The 19,424-nt window shown below is 44.6% G+C and overlaps 1 protein-coding gene across 1 annotated transcript in view; it reads left to right on the top strand.

Moving 5' to 3' along the window:
• The window catches only part of EXOC4 (exocyst complex component 4), a 632,193-nt gene that overhangs the window by 579,069 nt on the left and 33,700 nt on the right, over window positions 1-19,424 (top strand). The window contains exons 15-17 of the mRNA XM_030575663.1: window positions 6,094-6,235; window positions 12,533-12,711; window positions 14,988-15,147. Of these exons, the coding sequence (XP_030431523.1) occupies window positions 6,094-6,235; window positions 12,533-12,711; window positions 14,988-15,147 (481 nt within the window). The remainder of the gene's footprint in view (window positions 1-6,093; window positions 6,236-12,532; window positions 12,712-14,987; window positions 15,148-19,424) is intronic.

Below are 19,424 nucleotides of genomic sequence, written 5' to 3' on the forward strand. Positions count from 1 at the left end.
GAAACCATTAATTTTTTTAAATATATTTTATCTAATATATGAAAACACGCATGCATGCACACGCCAGGTTTACTTCACGGGTTTAGATTGTGCCATAGCTAAATCAGAGCCTGTAATCCCAAACTGATTTGCTCCCCAATGCTATTAAATCGTTCAAATCTGCTAGTAGTCATTCTAATCAAGCAGGAAGTGGGCAGAGCGCTTGCAATGTAGGTGTTGCTTGGTTACATAGGTTTGCATATGTGGAACACTGCAGGTTTTGTTTAATATTCCCGAGGTCTTGTAATTTACATCCATTGATTTACAAGGCACAGTGTTTCAAGAAGCACCAGCATCACTTTGAATTACAAAATGATTGAAATCATTGGAGACAACCAGCATACTGGATTTATTTTTCTGAAGTTTGGTGGAATGAAACATTTCTTCTCTTTGTTTTTCTCTCTGTTTTGGCAGCACCCGAAGCAGGCTAGGGAAAATCCTATTATCCAGCAGGACAATCCAACCCAGTTCAGACAAAGGAAATTCAGTTACTTATTGCTTAGCAGTCATGTTGCTGGACAATATTTTAAAAGCCTGGGTGATTTAGTTGACCAGCAGGTCTGACTTTTGGCTGAAAGAGAAAACTGACCATCTAGCCAAGATTCCTTGCAGGTGCCACCAAGCAGCAGAAGACGTGGGTGCCTGCCCAACCTGCTACTTTGCCGAATTACTATTCATCTCCCATTGCTAATGCATCTCCTATTAGCATTTCAGGAAGAGCAGTCCTATGCACTGTCCCCGAAATAGAGTGACCAGATAGAATGAAGAAAATAATCGGGACACATGGGGTGGGGAGGGAGTCCCACCGGCACAGCAAAAAAAAAAAAAGCTCAGAGTCCTGGAGTCCCACCAGCAGAGAGAGGAAATTAAAAAAATGGAGTCCTGGAGTCCCGCCGTGGGAGAGGGGGGGAGTGGAGTCCCGCCGGCAGAACAAAACAAAAACAAAAACAAAAAAAAAACAACAAGAGTGCAAAATATCGAGACAAATTGCATTCCAACCAAAGATCGATCGGGACGTGGGACAAATGCCTAAAAATTGGGACAGTCCCGATTTTATCGGGATGTCTGGTCACCCTACTCTGAAAGGTAGCATGGGGTTCACCTGCCATTGGGTGACATTTACCACAGGCCTCCAAGCTCGTCAGCCTGCGCTCTGTAAGCTGCACTGGCTCCTTCTTCTATACCAGATCCTGTTTAAAGACTCTGATCAGGACCTTTAAGGTCCTCAGTGACGTGGGTATCTCTTACCCCACCCACTCTCTGTGACCACATAGGCTGAGAACATATGGGATGATGGAATTACTGGTGCCTAGAGCAAGACCTGGAGGAACAGAGGATCTGCTCAGTGGCTGTCTCTCCACTGCTGAACTAACTATTCCGTCAGACACAAAACGAGGAAGAGGAAGGAAGGTATCTGTGTTGACAAGCTGGTTGCACACCATGCTGGAGAAAATGCAAAACAATGTATCTTAAGACCCTGTTGTAATGGAAGGAGGCCAAGCTGGAATAGATCCTGCTATGGAGACCTTGATTCTGGAAGGAAGGGGATGTGTTCTTGTGGTTAAGACACTAGGCTGGGGCTTAGGAACTCTTCACTCAGTGTCTTGCTCTATCATAAGTTTATTGTGCGACCTTGGACATGTCACTTAATCTCTCTGTGATCCAGAGTCCAGATATTTTTGTCATTAAAATCTCATAATTTTATATAGTTTTTTTGAAGATTTAATTTAATGTGATTGTTCGTCTTGCATTAATGTCTTCCTCCCCTTTTGGAAAGGAAAAAAGAGACATCTTCAGGAAGGACCATCCAGCTGTAGAAATCCAAACCCACCTCTCACTGCAGTGCAGCACTCAACTTAACTGGGAGGAATTGATGTACAGCCTCTGAAAGCAGCAACTACCATCTTGGGTCCTTCTCCCCACCCCTCCACCCGCCGGTCTGGTGTAATGAGCCGCCCAAATTGACTTTTCCACATTTGATTTAAATAAAGAGCAGATTGTCCCATTTCCATCTCACCACGACCACCAAATGTACTTCTATCTTTACTTAAATCACTGCAAATGAATTGAAGCGTTGCGCACACACACGCACACACACGTGCGTGCGCGCACACACACACAGCAAGGGAAATTAGCTGAGTCTTGTATTTCAGATGACACAGCCATCCATCTCCCTGCCCTCTAAGGAGACACTAGCAGAGCGAGCGGCAACAGGCCATTCTGATTTCTTAGGTAGCTTGCTGCCCTACCATCACCTTCAGCTGATTAAAGGAAAATGATTCTTGCATTTAAAATACCCAAGGCGCAGCTCCCCGACTCAGGGAGCAGCTGAATCCAAGAGCCTTTTCCATGGATTTAAGGAATATTTTATTATAAATTGAATGAAAGATTGTTTGTTTGTTTTTAACCCTTTGAAGAGAGTTATGTATGGTGACGGGAAGGAGGGAGAGAGACTTTCTGACTAAAACTGTGACAAAATAAATAACCTCAGACCTGATCCTGCAAGATCCAGGGAGCACCCCTCCCCCATTGAAATGAATGACAGTTGAGAGTACGCAGCAGGTTACAGGGTCGGGGTGTAAATGGAAAAGCATTAACTTGTCTTTCCAAACGCCTTCCTGGAATCCCCTATTAACATGCTTACACTGAGATAGGGACTTAGCAGCCCAGCTGATTACCGTTTTCCTTGTATGGAAAACCTCCAAGAGAATATTAAGCTGCATATATAAATACGCTGTATATTGCTTGTAAAGATTGGTGGGTGTGTTATGCACACACTTCCCAACCTTGTTTGCAATCACCCTGAGCAGATTCCATCAGGGTTACTTCCTTGTATTTTTCCCTTTGACATTTAGGAGCTAGTTAATTATTTTCACTTGTCTTTGCTTCCTGGGCTCTGACTTTCTTTGCTCGCTACTGTCTCCAAGTTCATAAATTTCACTGAGCCTAGAGGAGAGTTCATAAACCAATCTTCCCAGAGAATTCCCATTTTTATGCTGTTTCACTATGTGCACATTTTTCTTTTGCTGTCACTTACAGTAAAATTAGATGCACAATTCAGTTGTTTGCTTTGTGCAATCCTTTTCTTTATATTGTTGCTAATTTCTTTTTAATTTTGCTGCTGTCTTCTGTGTTTAGCTCGGTCTGTTTTACTTACAAATAATCATTAGATGTTTTTAGGGATTTTTTTCATTTATTTGCTTTCTTTACAGAATAAATTTTCAGGGGCTCTTCTAATTTTATGCAGAAGCTTAAGAATTAGAGTAGATTCATTAGGTGAAGTTGTTTTTATTTTTGTTTTATATGGTTACATGGCAAGAGAAGACTTTAATCAGTCCCCTCCGTCTTTTCACTAAGCCCTTAGTGACTGTAGCATTCATGCCTTCTTTCCCAAGCAGTGTGTGTGTGTGATTTCTTTCACTAGTGGTTTTATTGATGCTACCTAAGAGTGTGATTTCCCTGTTCATGGGCATATATTCATGGTAGCCCAATGAGAGATAATACTGGAGTCACAGTAGCATGGGCAGCAGAGGCCTGGCTGAACCATGCCAAGTATATACCCATTGTTTTCAGGTGGGTTTGTAGTCACTGCCGCTGCCTGTGTTACTGTGGCTACACTGCTATTTATATTCACATCAAGCTACCATGAGTGTATATATGCAAGCAGAGGAATTGCACCCCTAGGTCGTAATGTAGACATAGCCTAAGATACTAATTGACACACTCCTCTGAAAGGCAGCATGGTTTAGTGTTCTGGGAATGAGGGGTGTGACAAATAGAAATACTTCGTTAGGACTTGTCGTGGTATAAGCCCCCACTCTGAACCCTAGCGTCCAAAAGATGGGGTACCAGCATGAATTCCTCTAAGCTCAATTACCAGCTTAGTACTCGTAGCGCTGCCGCCAACCAGGAATTCCAGTGCCTGGTACACTCTGGTCCCCCCAAAACCTTGCCCGGGGACCCCCAAGACCCAGACCCTCTGGATCTTACCACAAGGAAAGGAAACTCTTTCCCTCACCATTGCCTCTCCCAGGCTTCCTCTCCCTGGGTTACCCTGGAAGATCACTGTGATTCAAACTCCTTGAATCTTAAAACAGAGAGGAAAATTCACCTTCCCCCCTCCTTCTGTCTCCCCCTCCCAGACTCTCCCTGAGAGAGACAGTAATCCTAACACAGAGAGAAAATAACGTTTCTCTCCCCCTTCCCTCCTCTCTCCCCACCGATTCCCTGGTGGATCCAGACCCAGTCCCCTGAGGTCTCACCAGAATAAAAAAACAATCAGGTTCTTAAACAAGAAAAGCTTTTAATTAAAGAGGGAAAAACAGTAAAAATTATCTTTGTAAATTTAAGATGGATTATGTTACAGGGTCTTTAAGATATAGACACTGGGAATACCCTCCCAGCCTAAGTATACAAGTACAATGTAAAATCCTTTCAGCAAAATACAAATTTAAACTCCTTCCAGCCAAATACACATTTGCAAATAAAGAAAACAAACATAAGCCTGACTTGCCTTATCTACCTAGTACTCACTATTCTGAGTACATAAGAGCCTGTATCAGAGAGATTGGAGAGAAACCTGGTTGCACGTCTGGTCGCTTTCAGAACCCAGAGAGAACAACCACCAAAAAACTAACAGCACACACACAAACTTCCCTCCCTCAAGATTTGAAAGTATCTTGTCCCCTGATTGGTCCGCTAGTCAGGTGACAGCCAGGCTCACCGAACTGGTTAACCCTTTACAGGCAAAAGAGATATGAAGTACTTCTGTTCTATTAACTCTTAACTATCCATTTATGACAGGACTGTATGCCAGCCTGGTTCTGACAGGGTGGTTTCTATACGACTATCTTTGATTAAGGACTTCCCAGTAGGTGGCCATTTGGAATGGGTTAGTCAGGAAGGAGATGGCTCAAGATGGTCGCTTAATCAGCTTCTGCCTATGAGCGCTTAAGGGACAGTGTCAGCGCTGTTGGCTCTGATGACTCTGGCTTGGTCCCCCAGCAGTCTACAGAGCTGGTTTTACCCGGGAGGGCCAAAGCCTGCCAACACTCGTAAAAGTTGCTGGGAACAAAGAGGCCTTGCAGGATTTATAAGGACATTCTCGCAGGGATGCTGGAGGGAACCAGACTGAGAGAAACTCAGACCCAGGAGCCCGGCAGGGTGTCTGAAGAAGCTAGGCCTGGCTGGGTTGCCATTACGGGACAGTACGTAAGATAAATATATGCACAAGTGATTTGTTTTAAAATCCGTTTTTTTCTCACTAATTCTTCATTCCCACTATTACCTAAACATTGTTTTAAGAAGGCTGTTGGTCACGATAGACTGGTCACAGGTTCCCAAAGGGAAGCAATGCAGTCACACCAGCAGGTGGTAAATGGTTGGTGTATATGGGATAGTGATCCCAAGTTTCAGAGTGGAAGAATTGCAAGATTCCACCCCCAAGGACAAGAGGCCCAAAACCTAATTTGGGTGCTCGAGCTAGTGCATTAAATATATCCGTGTGGCCAGAGTGGCTTTGACCAGCACCATCATGTGCATAATCCCACCTGTCCTCTTAGGTACATACTTTGGCAGCTAGCCTGAGCCTACTGCACATGCGACTGCGGCCACACTGCTATTTTTAATCATTAGCTTGGGGAAACTTACATGGACTAGCTCACGCAGAGCTAGTGCATGTCTGTCTACCCAAGTTGGGAATCACCCTCCCAGCTGCTGTGTAGATGTACCCTGAGAGATGGACTGGCTGTAAATGTTCCCTTGTCTTCCAGTAACAGAAACGTCCATTGTGCAGCAATATACTTGCAAGCAAATGATTTTGGTGGTTGATTAAACTCCTCAGCTTTACTTTAGAGTTTAATCAATTGCAGAAGCAGTTTGTTGCTTCATATACTCCAGGACCTTAAACATTATTGCATAGCTAAACCTATGAGAATGCATGTGCATGAGGTGGAAATAAATGAGATGACATGGTTGCTAAAACACAGCTGTTTGATTAAATATATTCCCAACCATTAATACGTAGACTCTCTCTCTCTCTCAAATCTATATCAGCGCCGTCACCTGGTCAGGACAGCCATGCAAATATGGACCTCCCACCAGTGTCAGAACAGATCATGCAAACGCTGAGTGAACTGGCCAAGTCCTTCCAAGAGATGGCTGACCGCTGCTTGCTGGTTCTGCATTTGGAAGTCAGGTATGGCATAGAACCTCTGAATCTAGAGTGAGCAGGTGAACTTTTGAGGTTAAGGCTACTATTAAAGCTTTAGTAATTAGATTAGCTTCTTCCAGTAGGTGCCCTACTCTCAGTGAGAGAGATGTGATCATAGATTATAAAACCAGAAGGGACTATTGTGATCATCTAGTCTGACTTCCTGCATAACCCAAGCCATAGAACTTCTCTGAATTAATTCCTGTTTCAGCTACAGCATCTATTTTAGAAACATGTCGGATCTTGATTTTAACATTGTAGTGACAGGGAATCTATCACAACCCTGGGTAAATTTTTCCAATGGTTAATAACCCTCAGTATTGAAAATGCCTTATTTCCAGTCTGAATTTGTCTAGCTTCAGCTTCCAGCCATCGGATCTTGTTACACCTTTGTCTGTCAGACCGAAGAGCCCATTATCAAATATTTGTTCCCCAGGTAGGTATTTATAGACTGTGATCAAGTCACCCATTAACCTTTAATCGTTCTCATGGCTCTTCCCTGAAGTTGAACCCTCTCTAATTTATTAACATTCTTCCTGAATTGTGAAACCAGAACTGGACATAGTATTCCAGTAGTGAACACACTAGTGCTAAATACAGAGCTAATGTCATCTCCTATTCAATATTCTGCTGGTTATGTATCCAAAGATCACATTTGCCCATTTGATCACAGTGTCATAGTGGGATCGCATGTTTAGTTGATTATGTACCGTGACCCAAAAGTCCTTCTCAGAGTCACTGCTTTGCAGGATAGAGTCCCCCATCCTAAAAGTGAACCTGACAGTGTATAGTGAATCCTCTCAAATTTCACGAGCTTTAATCTCTTAATTTCCATGGGGTTCTAAAAGAGAAATGGAAAAATTGGGGAAGATTTTTTTGTTTAAACAAAAAAAAATACATTTTCTAGTGTCTCCTTGTGTGTTAGATACACCACCAGGAAGAATTGTTTTTCTGGGATCTTGTCCATACGAACCTGCAAAAGAATGCTCTTTTGCGCTACTTGTGAAGGCTTTTTTATGTTGATCATCTGCTGTGACCTGGATTCCAGATGGGAACTTTTTACTGCTAACCACTGAAAGGATAATACAATTGGAGAAGGATGTGGGCACTTCCTTCATTTTTTTTTAAAGGGCTGGATAATCTTGTGACATGGTTACAAAGGCAAAGATCAGAGTAATCAAATCTATAGCTTCAGGCCATCAGCTAATTGCTATGGGGGTTGAGAAGGAATTGTTCCCTTACGCACATTATGAGCCAGGTGTATTGTAGTTGGTATTTGCCTTTCTCTAAGGCATCAGGTTTAAGCCCATGCCAGTGGCAGGGTCTGAGATTTGATGGACCAGCAGTTTGTTCTGTTGTGACAGATTCTGGGCTATATCCTGTACCAGTGTAAATTGGCGTAACTCCATTTAAGTCAGCAGAGTTATGTCAATGTATACCAGTGAAGGATCTATCCCATTATTTATGTTTACATTACATAGTTTTTAAAAATAAATTAATTCACATCATATACTGTCCCTCAACCTACTATCCAGTCTCAGCTGGACACTGTATTGTAGGCATCTGAGAAGAACTGGGGCTTGAGGGATTTTAAGGTACAGATAGTTAAGTTATTGAAATAGAACGTTTTGCCAGTTTAGGTATAGTACTGGGTGACACCAAAACTAACCCTGCAACTGCAGTTGTAAATGTACCAGAGTGAATGGGCTTCTATACAAAAATCCTCTGTAGTTTTCTGTTGCACCAGGTAACTGAGTTTTGGGTAGTAGCCAGTATAAAATGCAATTCAGGAGTTCAGGATTTGTCTTAATAGGCGCTAGGTTTAAAACAAACAAAAGGAAGTATTTCTTCATGCAGCTCACAACTTGTGGAACTCTTTGCTGGAAGATGTTGTGAATGCCAAGCCTGTAACGAGGTAGAAAAAAGAATTAGATAAATTCATGGAGGACAAGTCCATCAATGCCTATTAGCTAGGATGGGCAAGAACAGTGTCCCTAGCCTCTGTTTGCCAGAAGCTGGGAATGGGCAACAGGGATAGATCACTTGATGATGACCTGTTCTGTTCATGCCCTCTGAGGCACCTGGCATTGGCCACTGTTAGAAGACAGGATACTGGGCTAGATGGACCTTTGGTCTGACCCAGTGTGGCCATTCTTATGTCTGAAGTAGACCATTCCTCATCTAGTCTGGCATCCTGCCTCTACTGGGGGCCACAATATACTGGTGCAAATACACCAAGCCAGTTGTGTAATGCTCTGCATCATAGGCATGGGAAGTAGGGGTGTGGGGTGCTGCAGCACCCCGAGGTTTTGTGCCCGGTCGCCAGCCCGGCACCCCTGCCACCCAGAATCCCGGTCAACAAGCCTGCTGCTGTCTAGGTCCCGCTCAACAGCCAGTCCCAGGTCCCACTCAGCTGCCGGCCCTGGGTCCCGCTCAGCCGTGGGTCCCGCTCAGCCGCATCCGGGGTCCTGGCTGCCAGCTCCAGCTCCATGGGGTGTGACAGCGGTAAGGGGGGATGCAGTTCAGCACCCCCACTCCAAAAACTCTTCCAGCGCCACTGCTCTGCCTGGATGAGTGGAAGGGAGAGAAGGGAAGGTGTGCTAATGACAAGTAAACACCCAGTCTCTGTGTTGTGCAACCACCTGCAGTAACACCAGAAAAAATAGCCATCCCTTAGGCGGCTGTGAATAGTGAGATTCTCTGAAATTACTATGCGAGTTCCCAGAATTCATGTCATTGTACAGCTGTATAATGTAGTGTGTTTTCATTCACAAAACCCTGTTCTTTAAATGAGCCTTCATGGCACATCTTCATAGAGGTGCATGGGAATTTATCAGCACCAGTTCCATTTCAAGAAGGGTGCAAGCGAACAGCCAGGCAGGGTTTTATGCCACAGCATCAGTTCCTCTCGGCATTCTCCCCTCCTCAGGCTCTCTGTTCACGTCTGGATTTTGCCAGATGCAGCCACGCTACAGAGTTCGACTGGTTGGGCTGCCTCACAGCTCTCTGGAACCATGTGGGCATGATGCCAGGACCACTGTAAATCCGGTGTCATTCTACTTAAGTCGGTGAATTGACTCTGGGTTTACAGCAGCATAGATAGGATCAGAATTTGGCCTTCAAATTTGTAGCTGCTTATCTAAACCAAACCTGTTGAGATTCACAGGTCATTAACCATTACCCCATGGAAAAATAATAATGGTGCTTTGCACTTCTTTGGTTCTGCTTCAGGATGGTAAAATGCTTTAAAAATATTTATGTAGCCTCATGCCAGTTCTAGGAGGGCAGGGGATATTATTAACCCAGTTTTACAGAGGAGGCCATGGAGGCACAGAGAGACCATATGACTTGCCCTACTTCACCCGGGAAGTCTGTGGCAGAGCTGGGATTGAAATCCAAGTCATCTGACTCCCTGTCTTCTGCCTTAATTACAACTCTATCCTTCCTGTTCAGGACAGAATGTAACCAAAAATATATATTGTTTCTGTAGGTTATTTGTACCATCCTATAGAAAGTAACAAGATTATTGGCTGAATGCTCAGGAACAGTGCTTGGTGTATAGAGGTGGGCACAAGGAAGGCAACCTTTCTGCCCCCCCGCCTCCTGCACCTCACCTATGGAGAGCTGGAACCCTATTCAGCCCCCTATGCAAATTAGAGACACCTCAGGGCTGGTCTGAATTGTATTCATTTGCAAGGGCCCCTTTGGGGACATTTTGGTAGTGGGGATCACCAGAGGGCAGGGCACTCCAGTCACACTCCCTCCCACCCCCACACAACACAACCCCTTCACTGGTTGGGCCAGGGAGTGATAGAATGGAGTCAGCTGGGCCAGCCCTGTGCCAGGGAATCCTCTGTGCTTGACTAACCTGCAACAGAGAGCTGAGAACCAGCAGCTGAACCAGCACGCTGGTCACTGGGAATCCAGTCAGTTCCCCCACAGAGGGACGGATTGAGAGAAGGATCAACTAATGACTAGATCAGTCTGGGCTGGGAACAGCTAAGGAGCTAATTACCCCGTTAAGTGCAAGAGCAGAAAAGGAGCATAGGAAGGAAGCACAAGGACAGGAGGAGAGAGAAGGAGAAAGGCCAGCAGGGCCAGGGTAAAGGGAGATCTCTTCCCTCTCTCGTGATTGTGTGACACTGGTAAATAAGAAATGCTGCCCGGGACTGTAAGAGGGTGGGTGGTTGATAAAACACCAATAAACTACACAAAGGTGGTTACAGATTGGGGGTGTCAGGGTCATTTACCTGAAAAGAGAGGAGCGGAGGGCAATGCCCTGTCACATACTCCGTTAGTGGAGCTTTACTGCTTTGCAAAGCAGTGTATGAGGTTCTGTGGCCTGCAATATGCAGCAGGTCAGACTAGATGGTCCCTTCTGGCCTTAAAGTCTAGGGGGGGATTTAGCATGGGCCAGAATCTGGCCTGATATCCTTGCTATAGACTTCTACAGAAAGGAACCGAGTCTCTGTTAAATTCTGTGGGCAAAATCTGGGGGCCTCATGGCGGTCAATGGGAGTTTGCTATTGACTTCAATGTGAAGCCAGGATTTCACCCTATTAGGTTTATAGTGTAATTTCTCTAGAACTCTGTTAATTCTGTAGAAAACTATAGGTAATTTAAATGTATAGAGCCTTCCATGGGAGACCTCGTCAGCAGAAGAAATGGTGAGAGGGTGTATTGTCAGAAGCTGGGAATGGGTGACGGGATGGATCACTTGATAATTACCTATTCTGTTCATTCCCTCTGAAGCATCTGGCACTGGTCACTGTCGGAAGACAGGATACTGAGCTAGATGGACCTTTGGTTTGACCCAGTGTGGCCATTCTTATGCTTGCAGAGCTTCAAATGAACAAGCAAAAGGAGAGAAAAGTTGTGATAACTTTAAATGCCTGGGAAGAGGTACAGCCTTGACCTACTAATGATTGTTTTCACGTCCCCTGACCCTCACTTGGCTGGTTATAACATTGTAGTATTAGGGCTCTGTGTAAATGGAGAGGCTTTTCTTTCAAGTTCCTACAAAGAAGGTTTTGCTGAACCAGCATATAGCGTCTTCGAGAACCTGGCAAAAGGGCACGTGGCATTCTACCTATGACAGTGCCGCTCATATCTAATCACCAATGGCCCTTTGTGCTTGTCTGCAAATGCAGCAAAATGACATGCTGAGCGGTAGATACATTGAAAGTAGAAATCACCAGCTCAGTTTTTATGGTTATTATTTTTCACTTATTTGAACTTTAAAAGGAAAATATTAAACTGTCACTTTATACAGTGCACGCTCATAATGTCACTTTTATCAGGCAGTTTCCCTAAATAAAAGATCTACCTTCAGGAAGCCTTCCAGTGTGTTCAGCAGTAATCTCCTTGCATTGTAACATCCTAAATATGCACTTTATAAAAATCAACCTTCCTGCTGTGCAATCAGCAATGTTTTCAGAAAACCTTAATGCCAAAGTCGTGTTGAGGTCAGAACAAATATGCCAGTGCTTTGAGGGAAGGGAGGAAAGCCTGTTTTCTCTCTTCCTATTTCACTTTTGTAGCAGTCTCGGTCCCTTTTCACATTGCTAACAAAATATTGCCAATCAGTTCTATTTGGGATCATCCAATACACTAAAAGCAGTGTAAATTATTGAAGGACTGGGGACCTTAGACAGCTTCAGGGAAACTGTAATGAAATAAAGAGCCTTTCTCTGCTGGGCCTCCCGTTCAAAGCCAGCTTAGGTCAGTAAGGGTCAAAAGTGACTGCTATCTGGGGATTACGCCATGATTTACGTGAAATGAACTTTTGGGTCTCGGTCTAGCTCTAGAGAAGAGCTTTTACCATCAAGAAATGCCACCGGAATTGTCACCCTTGTTAACAGTTTCAGCTGAAAGGCCATGGCGGCTTAATGTGGCCCCTCCAAACCATGCTGGTGGTTCAGTTTCTGCTGCCTGTTGCTGCATCTGCTCTGTGCATTGCAGAGGACTTGATGCAGCACCCGTTAAAGTGGAAGGTTTCCCATTGGCCTCAGTGGGAATTGGACTAGCCCTGAGAGGACTCAGATAGGCAGCTGTCCATCCAGCATGTTTAGACCAGCACTAAATTAATCCCAAGCACTTTTTTTTAAGGAGATAGAACTTATTTTTCTTCCCACTGGGTTTGGGTACACGAGAAAATAAAACCCTTTGTCATTATTTTTCCCAGCCAAAGCCATGTTCAGTAAGGTCAGTATCTCATCTAGGCAAACGTTAACATCTTACTGTGTTTCTCTCTGTAGCAACTCTCTGCCTTCTGTCTTCTAGAGTTCATTGCTTCCATTATCTGATCCCACTGGCTAAACAAGGGAATTATGCCATAGTGGCCAACGTGGAAAGTATGGATTATGACCCCCTTGTGGTGCGGCTAAATAAGGACATCAGTGCCATTGAGGAAGCGATGAGTGCCAGCCTCCAGCAGCATAAGTTCCAGTATATCTTTGAAGGTCAGGCATTTGCTGGTGCGCTCAGCTGATGTGCTGGGAGGAAGATTGGGGGCTGGGAATATGCTCATCAGCATTAAAACTATACACGATATAGATCTGCATGGAAATCATTTTTCTTTCTCAGCCTGGAGATGACAACATTCTTGTTGGTGAAGACTGACTGCAAAATGGTTGCTATCTGCTCCGGATTGATGAGGAGACCTGTGCAGGCATAGGGCAGGTGACAGCCCTACTGCCTCCATGCCCCTCCTTAGAGTATATCCATAAAATGTGAGGAATGGGCCCAGATTGAATGGGAAAAATATAAGATTAAGTACATGCAGTAAGGATCTTCCTCAGGAAAGCCATGTAGGAGGGTTTATATATTACAAACAGCTATTGTAACCCGCAAACCTCCTGGGTGTGGTGTTCTGTCCCCTCTAATAGAACCGAGACCACTTAGAGATTAATGAGTCTTCTCTATAGCATTAGCTGAGGGCCATGTGACTTTTAGCTCACGCAGTAGAAGCTCATGCATTTAGCTCCAGAGTTCCAGGTTCGATCCTGTCTGCTGACAACCACTGTTTGCTGGTATTACACTATTTTATGGAGTGGTCCCTGTTTGGACCTAATCCTGTTCTGTTTTTAGCATTAAATTGGGAGAAATTCCACAGGTCTAATTATTTCAAGATCTTTAAGAATCTAAATTATGGTTCAGTTAATCTCATCTGTATTTTGTGGCTTCAACACACCATTCTAAGGGCTTGGGTGGCCATAAGGTGCATCATTTTATTCAACAGATTGTACAAGGTCAGGTACTGTGAATCATATCGAGTGTCTGATATGATGTGCTGGACAGAAAAAGGGGGTGCAAAAACAGGGTTTTACAGTGCTGGTTCTCCCCAGATTCCAAGCCATTTGAATCCCCTAGTGGAAGTTTTCATGATTCATAAAGTTCCCCATCCCCCATTTCTTCCCACCATTGATAGAATTTTTTTTAGTGCACAAATTCCCTGGACTGGACAGGGTCGTTTGAAACCACACCAGTCAGAGTACTAGAATATCAAATAAACTGTAAATATATAATGAAGGACTCTGCCAGGCACAGACCTTCACTGGCAGAAGGATGGACTACAGAAGGGAAACGGTCTTTGGTATCTCTAACCTCTTCTGATACGGTGGCAGCCTGTGATAACACCAATTCATGGAAAAGCGCTGTCTTGCTGTGTAAGTCCGACAGTTTGTATTCAAAAAGAGGGAAATTCATCTCATAGCAATGGACCCTATGCAAAGCCTGGTCAACTATTTGTGAGCTACTTCAGCCATAGGGTGAAATTTCTGTCTCTGCAGAGAGCCAGCTCACAGTCCATGCATATGGCTTTTACAAGCCTTTTTTACTGGGGCGAATTTGACCTTAAATTTGTTTGCCATGAGACTATTCTGATGTTGGAATGACTTTGGCAGCCTGATTAAGGCAAGGAGAGAGAGACCTCAGCAATTATGCTCAGAATATGACTCTGTAAAGATAGCATCTTGTTCTCTGTGCTTATTCTCTGGAAGTGGCATATATATCAGTATTTACAAGCAAAACCAGATTTGTTTCCTGGCCACCTGCCTTGGAGGATCTCTGTCTGGAGATCACAGCATGCTTTTCCTACTCCATGCATCATGACCACCATGATGTTTCTGCAGTTAGAACTGACCTGATGCGGATGGCGCATGAGGCAGATTTCAGGGCAGTGCAGTTCACTCTTCTCCGGCGATATATGCTTTGCTGGGCTGACAGCGCATTAAAAAAAAAAGAAAGAAAGAAAAAAAACCCTCTTGATTTTTATTAGTAGATTAAGCTGCTGTGACTCACTAGATATGTGGAGTAGCAGAAATGGTCCGTCACAAGATGCCATAAACACTTCGGATGTTCTAGTCAAGAGGAACTGAACAGAAATTAGCCTAGGCCTGTTTATAATTCATCAGGGCCTATCTGAAGGTCCTGAAATATCCTTGGCTATGAGAATGTCACAGATAGTGGATACTTCTGCTTTTTTTTGGTGTGTCCAATTTCTTTATGAATCAAGAACTTTTGGTGAGAAGTCACCTCAAAATACACTGAGGGTGGTGGTAAAAGCCAGCTTCAGAAACACCTTAGGAACGTGAGCTGCATCATTTATTACAGATATGTTTTAATAGTAGGCACCTGTTTAAATGTTTTGTGTGGCTGGTGACTACAAAGCAATCTCTTGCTAAACATTTTCTTGCTCTTTGCAATTCTTTGGCTTATCTCCCCTCTCTCCTCCCAGGCTTGGGCCACTTGATTTCCTGTATTCTCATCAATGGCGCCCAGTACTTCAAGCGCATCAGCGAATCTGGTATCAAGAAAATGTGTAGAAACATCTTCATCCTCCAACAGAACCTGACCAACATCACCATGTCGCGCGAGGCCGACCTGGACTTTGCAAGGTGTGTTGGAAATCATGCCTCTTGTTTGTTAATGCTGTGATATCCATGGTGACAACAGAAGTCACCTTGAAAGGTTAAACCGTCCATTGTGTAGGTGACTGAATAAGCTAATCAATGGAGTAAAACCCTACAACTGTTTGAAATGCCATCTACTTCTCCCGCCGCTATACAGCAGACTCAGCAGAGAATCATTCAATGGAATGAAAGTCACTTTGAGTTTATCTTTCACCAAATTAGTTACGTTACAATTGCTACATGCTATCAGCTTTCTGAAGGTTGATACCTGTACTTCCCCCTCGAAAATGTATGGATAGGTGGCAAGATCAAGGCTCCAGAATGCTCTTGGGGGGGGTGAAGGAGGAGGAGGCAAGAGAGAGGCAAAATCCACTGTACATGTTATTTATCCCTATTTAACTACTTCTCTTACTGTCCTCCATACTAGTCTCTGCGCTACTGCTCAGAAGACATTCCATTAACATCAAAAGAACATCACGATGCTGGTTCTGGCAGCTCTGCCCGTACGTTCTGGCAGACGTACCTGCCATAGCTAGCAGTTGTGAAAGAGACAGCTCATTGTTTTAACAAAAATATTCCCACTCGCCCAGAAAAGGTCACGTAATAGGATTTGTGGGAGACTTGTCCCTGAGGTAAAGAAGAATCTTGTATTCATTTGAAACTTAAGAGGGAATTTTAGGAAGGCAGACTAGAGTTGCCCAAACTGGAATTTGACCATGACGCTGAGGTTAATGCCCTACTCCTGTTCAAATAGCTTGAGCTATTTATTTTTTTTAGCTCATTAATAACCCAGTGATAAAAATCAACGTTAAGTATAAAGTAAAAAGCTGACCTCTGCAGAAGTCAAGAGGCAACAGGATTTGACAATTATTCATTAAAGCTCCATAAGGCACACAGAAGGTACCACAAAGTCATATCCCTATTTTATAGATGTGAAAAGTGATGCTGAGAGGTTAAAGGACTTGCCCAGGGCCACAGAATGGAGATGGTGTCAGAGGTGGAGTTGGCTCCTAAGATTTCCTGTCTCCCAGTCCTGTGCTTAGACTTACAGACCATGTCTCTCTAAAGAGAGAAAGTTTGGCTTTTCAATCCTTTTTCAATGTACCTCCAGCTCCCAGGTGTGGAGAATTCAAATAAACATCTCACAGAAAGCAGACAGAGCTTTTGGAATACGCATGTTAACAAAAGCAAAGATGAAAACACACGAAAAGAACTGCATCCGCTCGGCAAATGGATATAAGAACAGAACTGGTGTCTCAGATCTGCTGGTTCATGAATGCTGGTAGTGACCATTTCATAATAAGAAGCTGAGTCCATATGAAATATTCATAGGGAAGAGTTTGGGGGGCTAGAAATCTAAAAGCTCAGGTGGGTGCAAGGCAAAAATTGTGTCCCAACACTTTGGGGCTAGAACAAAGGTGGGCAAACTACGGCCAGCAGGCCACATCCAGCCCGCAGGACCCTCGTGCCCCGCCCCATAGCTCCTGGGCTGAGAGGCTAGTCCCCGACTTCCCCCCGCTATTCCTTCTCCCCTGCAGCCTCAGCTCACTTCGTCGCCGGCACAATGCTCTGGGTGGTGGGGCCACGAGCTCTTGCCAGACTGCGGCTCTGCAGCTGCGCTGCCCAACCCGGTGCTCTCTGCTGCGCGGTGGCGTGGCTGGCTCCAACCGGGCGGTGCGACTGCCTGTCCTAGGGTGACCAAATGTCCCGATTTTATAGGGACAGTCCCAATTTTGGGGTCTTTTTCTTATACAGGTTCCTATTACCCTCCACCCCCATCCCGATCTTTGACACTTGCTCTCTGGTCACCCGAGCCTGTCCTGGTGCTCTAGGCAATGTGGCTGTAGCGTCGCCAGCCACCGGTGCTCCAGGCAGTGTGGTAAGGGGGCAGGGAGCGGGGGGGTTGGATAGAGGGCAGGGAGTTCGGGGTGGTGGTTAGGGGGCAGTGGTGTGGATAGGGGTCGGGGAGATCAGAGGACAGGTATCGGGGGATTGAATGGGGGCAGGGATTCTGGGGGGCAGTCAGGAAGGAGAGGAGGAGTTGGATGGGGCGGTGGGGGGCAGTCAGGGGCAGGGGTTCTGGGGGTAGTCAGAAGGGAGGGATGGGGCAGGGGTCCCGGGAGGGCCATCAGGGGGCAAGAAGAAGGGGGGGTCGGATAGGGGGTGGGGATCTGGCCATGCCTGGCTGTTTGGGGAGGCACAGCCTCCGCTAACCAGCCCTCTATGCAATTTTGGAAACTCAATGTGGCCCTCAGGCCAAAAAGTTTGCCCGCCCCTGGGCTAAAACAACCCACAAATAATGGAAAGTGGATTTTGTCATGTTTTGGCCATCTCTGTCAGAGACTGAATTAGGCTGAAAGTCTGACTCGCTCACATTAAGTATGACTGAGTGCTTCATTTATTTGGGCACTTATATAGGAAATGGTATCATTACTGAATTAGTCTATTCCTAATAACACTGACATGGGGGAGTTCTGAATGCTGAGGCCTGAGGAGGGGGAGAGATCCATTACTAATTCTCTGAGGAATATAATTCCCAAATTCAGTCATCTGTTTTAAATGATTTTTTTTTAGTTGAAATGTTAAGTAAATTAGTCCAGGTTTTTGGCAGGCAGAGCATGGCTTGAAGCTGTGTTAATGGGTAACTGGCATCCGAATAATGAAAGGTTGACCAAGCCCTAGTGGAGATTGGCATCCTTGGGCCTTCAGCTGTTTGCAGAGGCATTGGAGGCACTAGCTGAATAGTGCTGGAGTCGTGCCTTTCAGTGCCGCATTGTGTGTCATTTGGGAAGGGCTAGAATGGAACATGTTAGCCCCACTTCCTTTGTGTGACTCTCAATGCATCATGGTGCCATGAATTGAAAAGGGCCACTTCCCCATCGTTAGAGTTTGCAAGGTGAGGAATGAGTTTTCTGTACAGCACTGTCAGCTCCTTTGTGGTGCTACTGAAGCCACTCCCTCCCTTAGTATAAGTTCAAGAGCATTTTTGACAGCTCAGATGGCTATATTGTTTCTTTCTTTCCTTTGAAGCAGATTTCGGTGATGTACGTCCCTTTGAGTTTCAAATTACTGTGGAATCCAGGTACCTGGGTCTCCACTATTTGAACCTTCCTTGCTAATGACATCCCTGTTCCACTGACACCTGCTGACCTGAATTTGCAGTTATCCAAACATTTTAATGTTGGCCCAATTAGTGGTCCAGCAATCAAATCCTCCTGTAAATATAAAATAAACGGAACGGTATCAAAAGAGCAAAAAGTAACACTGACGGTGATTTTGTAGCACCTCTCAGACTAGGATTTCAGAGCACTCTGCACAGGTAGGTAAATATCATTTCCTCCATTTTATAAATGGGGAAACCGAGACTCTGAGAGGTTTTTGTCACACTCCTGGTCAGTATTAGAGCCATCCCAGAAGTCCTGATTCCCATTCCCATCTGCTAACAACTAGTAACGCTGCCTCTGCTGTTGGGAAAAATGCCCTATGACTGTAGAATGTGACAGAGTATTCCTAAACCACATTTAATCCAGTTTGTAAAACACTGCACCCCTGTGTTTCCAGTCTTTCTGTGCAAGTGTCCTTGAAGCAAAATAATCCATAGTTCATTCCTATGAGTTTAAAAAAAAAACGGAAATTGTGACTAGTGCATATGTTACATTTTTAAAAGAGTCTGTATTTAGTAAATCAATAGAGATGGAGGAAGAGCTGAACTGTTTCCAACAGAAAAAAATCATTTGTATTCCAGTTTTCACAAGCCTGTTTATTGTACAAGTTCTTTGTAATTCACATTCAGATTTGGATGGCTGATGTTTTCCCCTGGCTAGGCATTCAGGACTGATATTAGTTCTCTCGCTCGCCCTCCTGTTGTTTGTCTGCCCATTAGAGTTTGAGGTCTAGAGTTCAATACACAGACAAATACTATTACAAGTTAATATGCAGCTCTCTTCACATTATGTTTTAATTTTGGAACAAGACAGCTGGTTAGGCTGTAAATTTCTTCAGTAAATTAACACATCCGAGCTCTGGTGTGTTGTGTTTTACAATGGAGGCTGGTGCCATCTGAGAAAGGGCTGGGGGAACCAAGGATATTTGTGTTCTCTGGGTGTTGGTCCTTTTTTCTTCTTAACGTCCTGCAAGGGTTTGTACAGAGCACTGAAGAGCATTGCTTACCCTACCTAGTCTGGCGTAGCTCCCTTTGGAAGTTTATTAGCAACCTAAGCCAGAATAAACCTCTATAAAGAAGTGTGAGTGGGAAACCCCTT

This window comes from Gopherus evgoodei, chromosome 1 (assembly GCF_007399415.2).
Source record: "Gopherus evgoodei ecotype Sinaloan lineage chromosome 1, rGopEvg1_v1.p, whole genome shotgun sequence".
Taxonomy (NCBI): domain Eukaryota; kingdom Metazoa; phylum Chordata; order Testudines; family Testudinidae; genus Gopherus; species Gopherus evgoodei.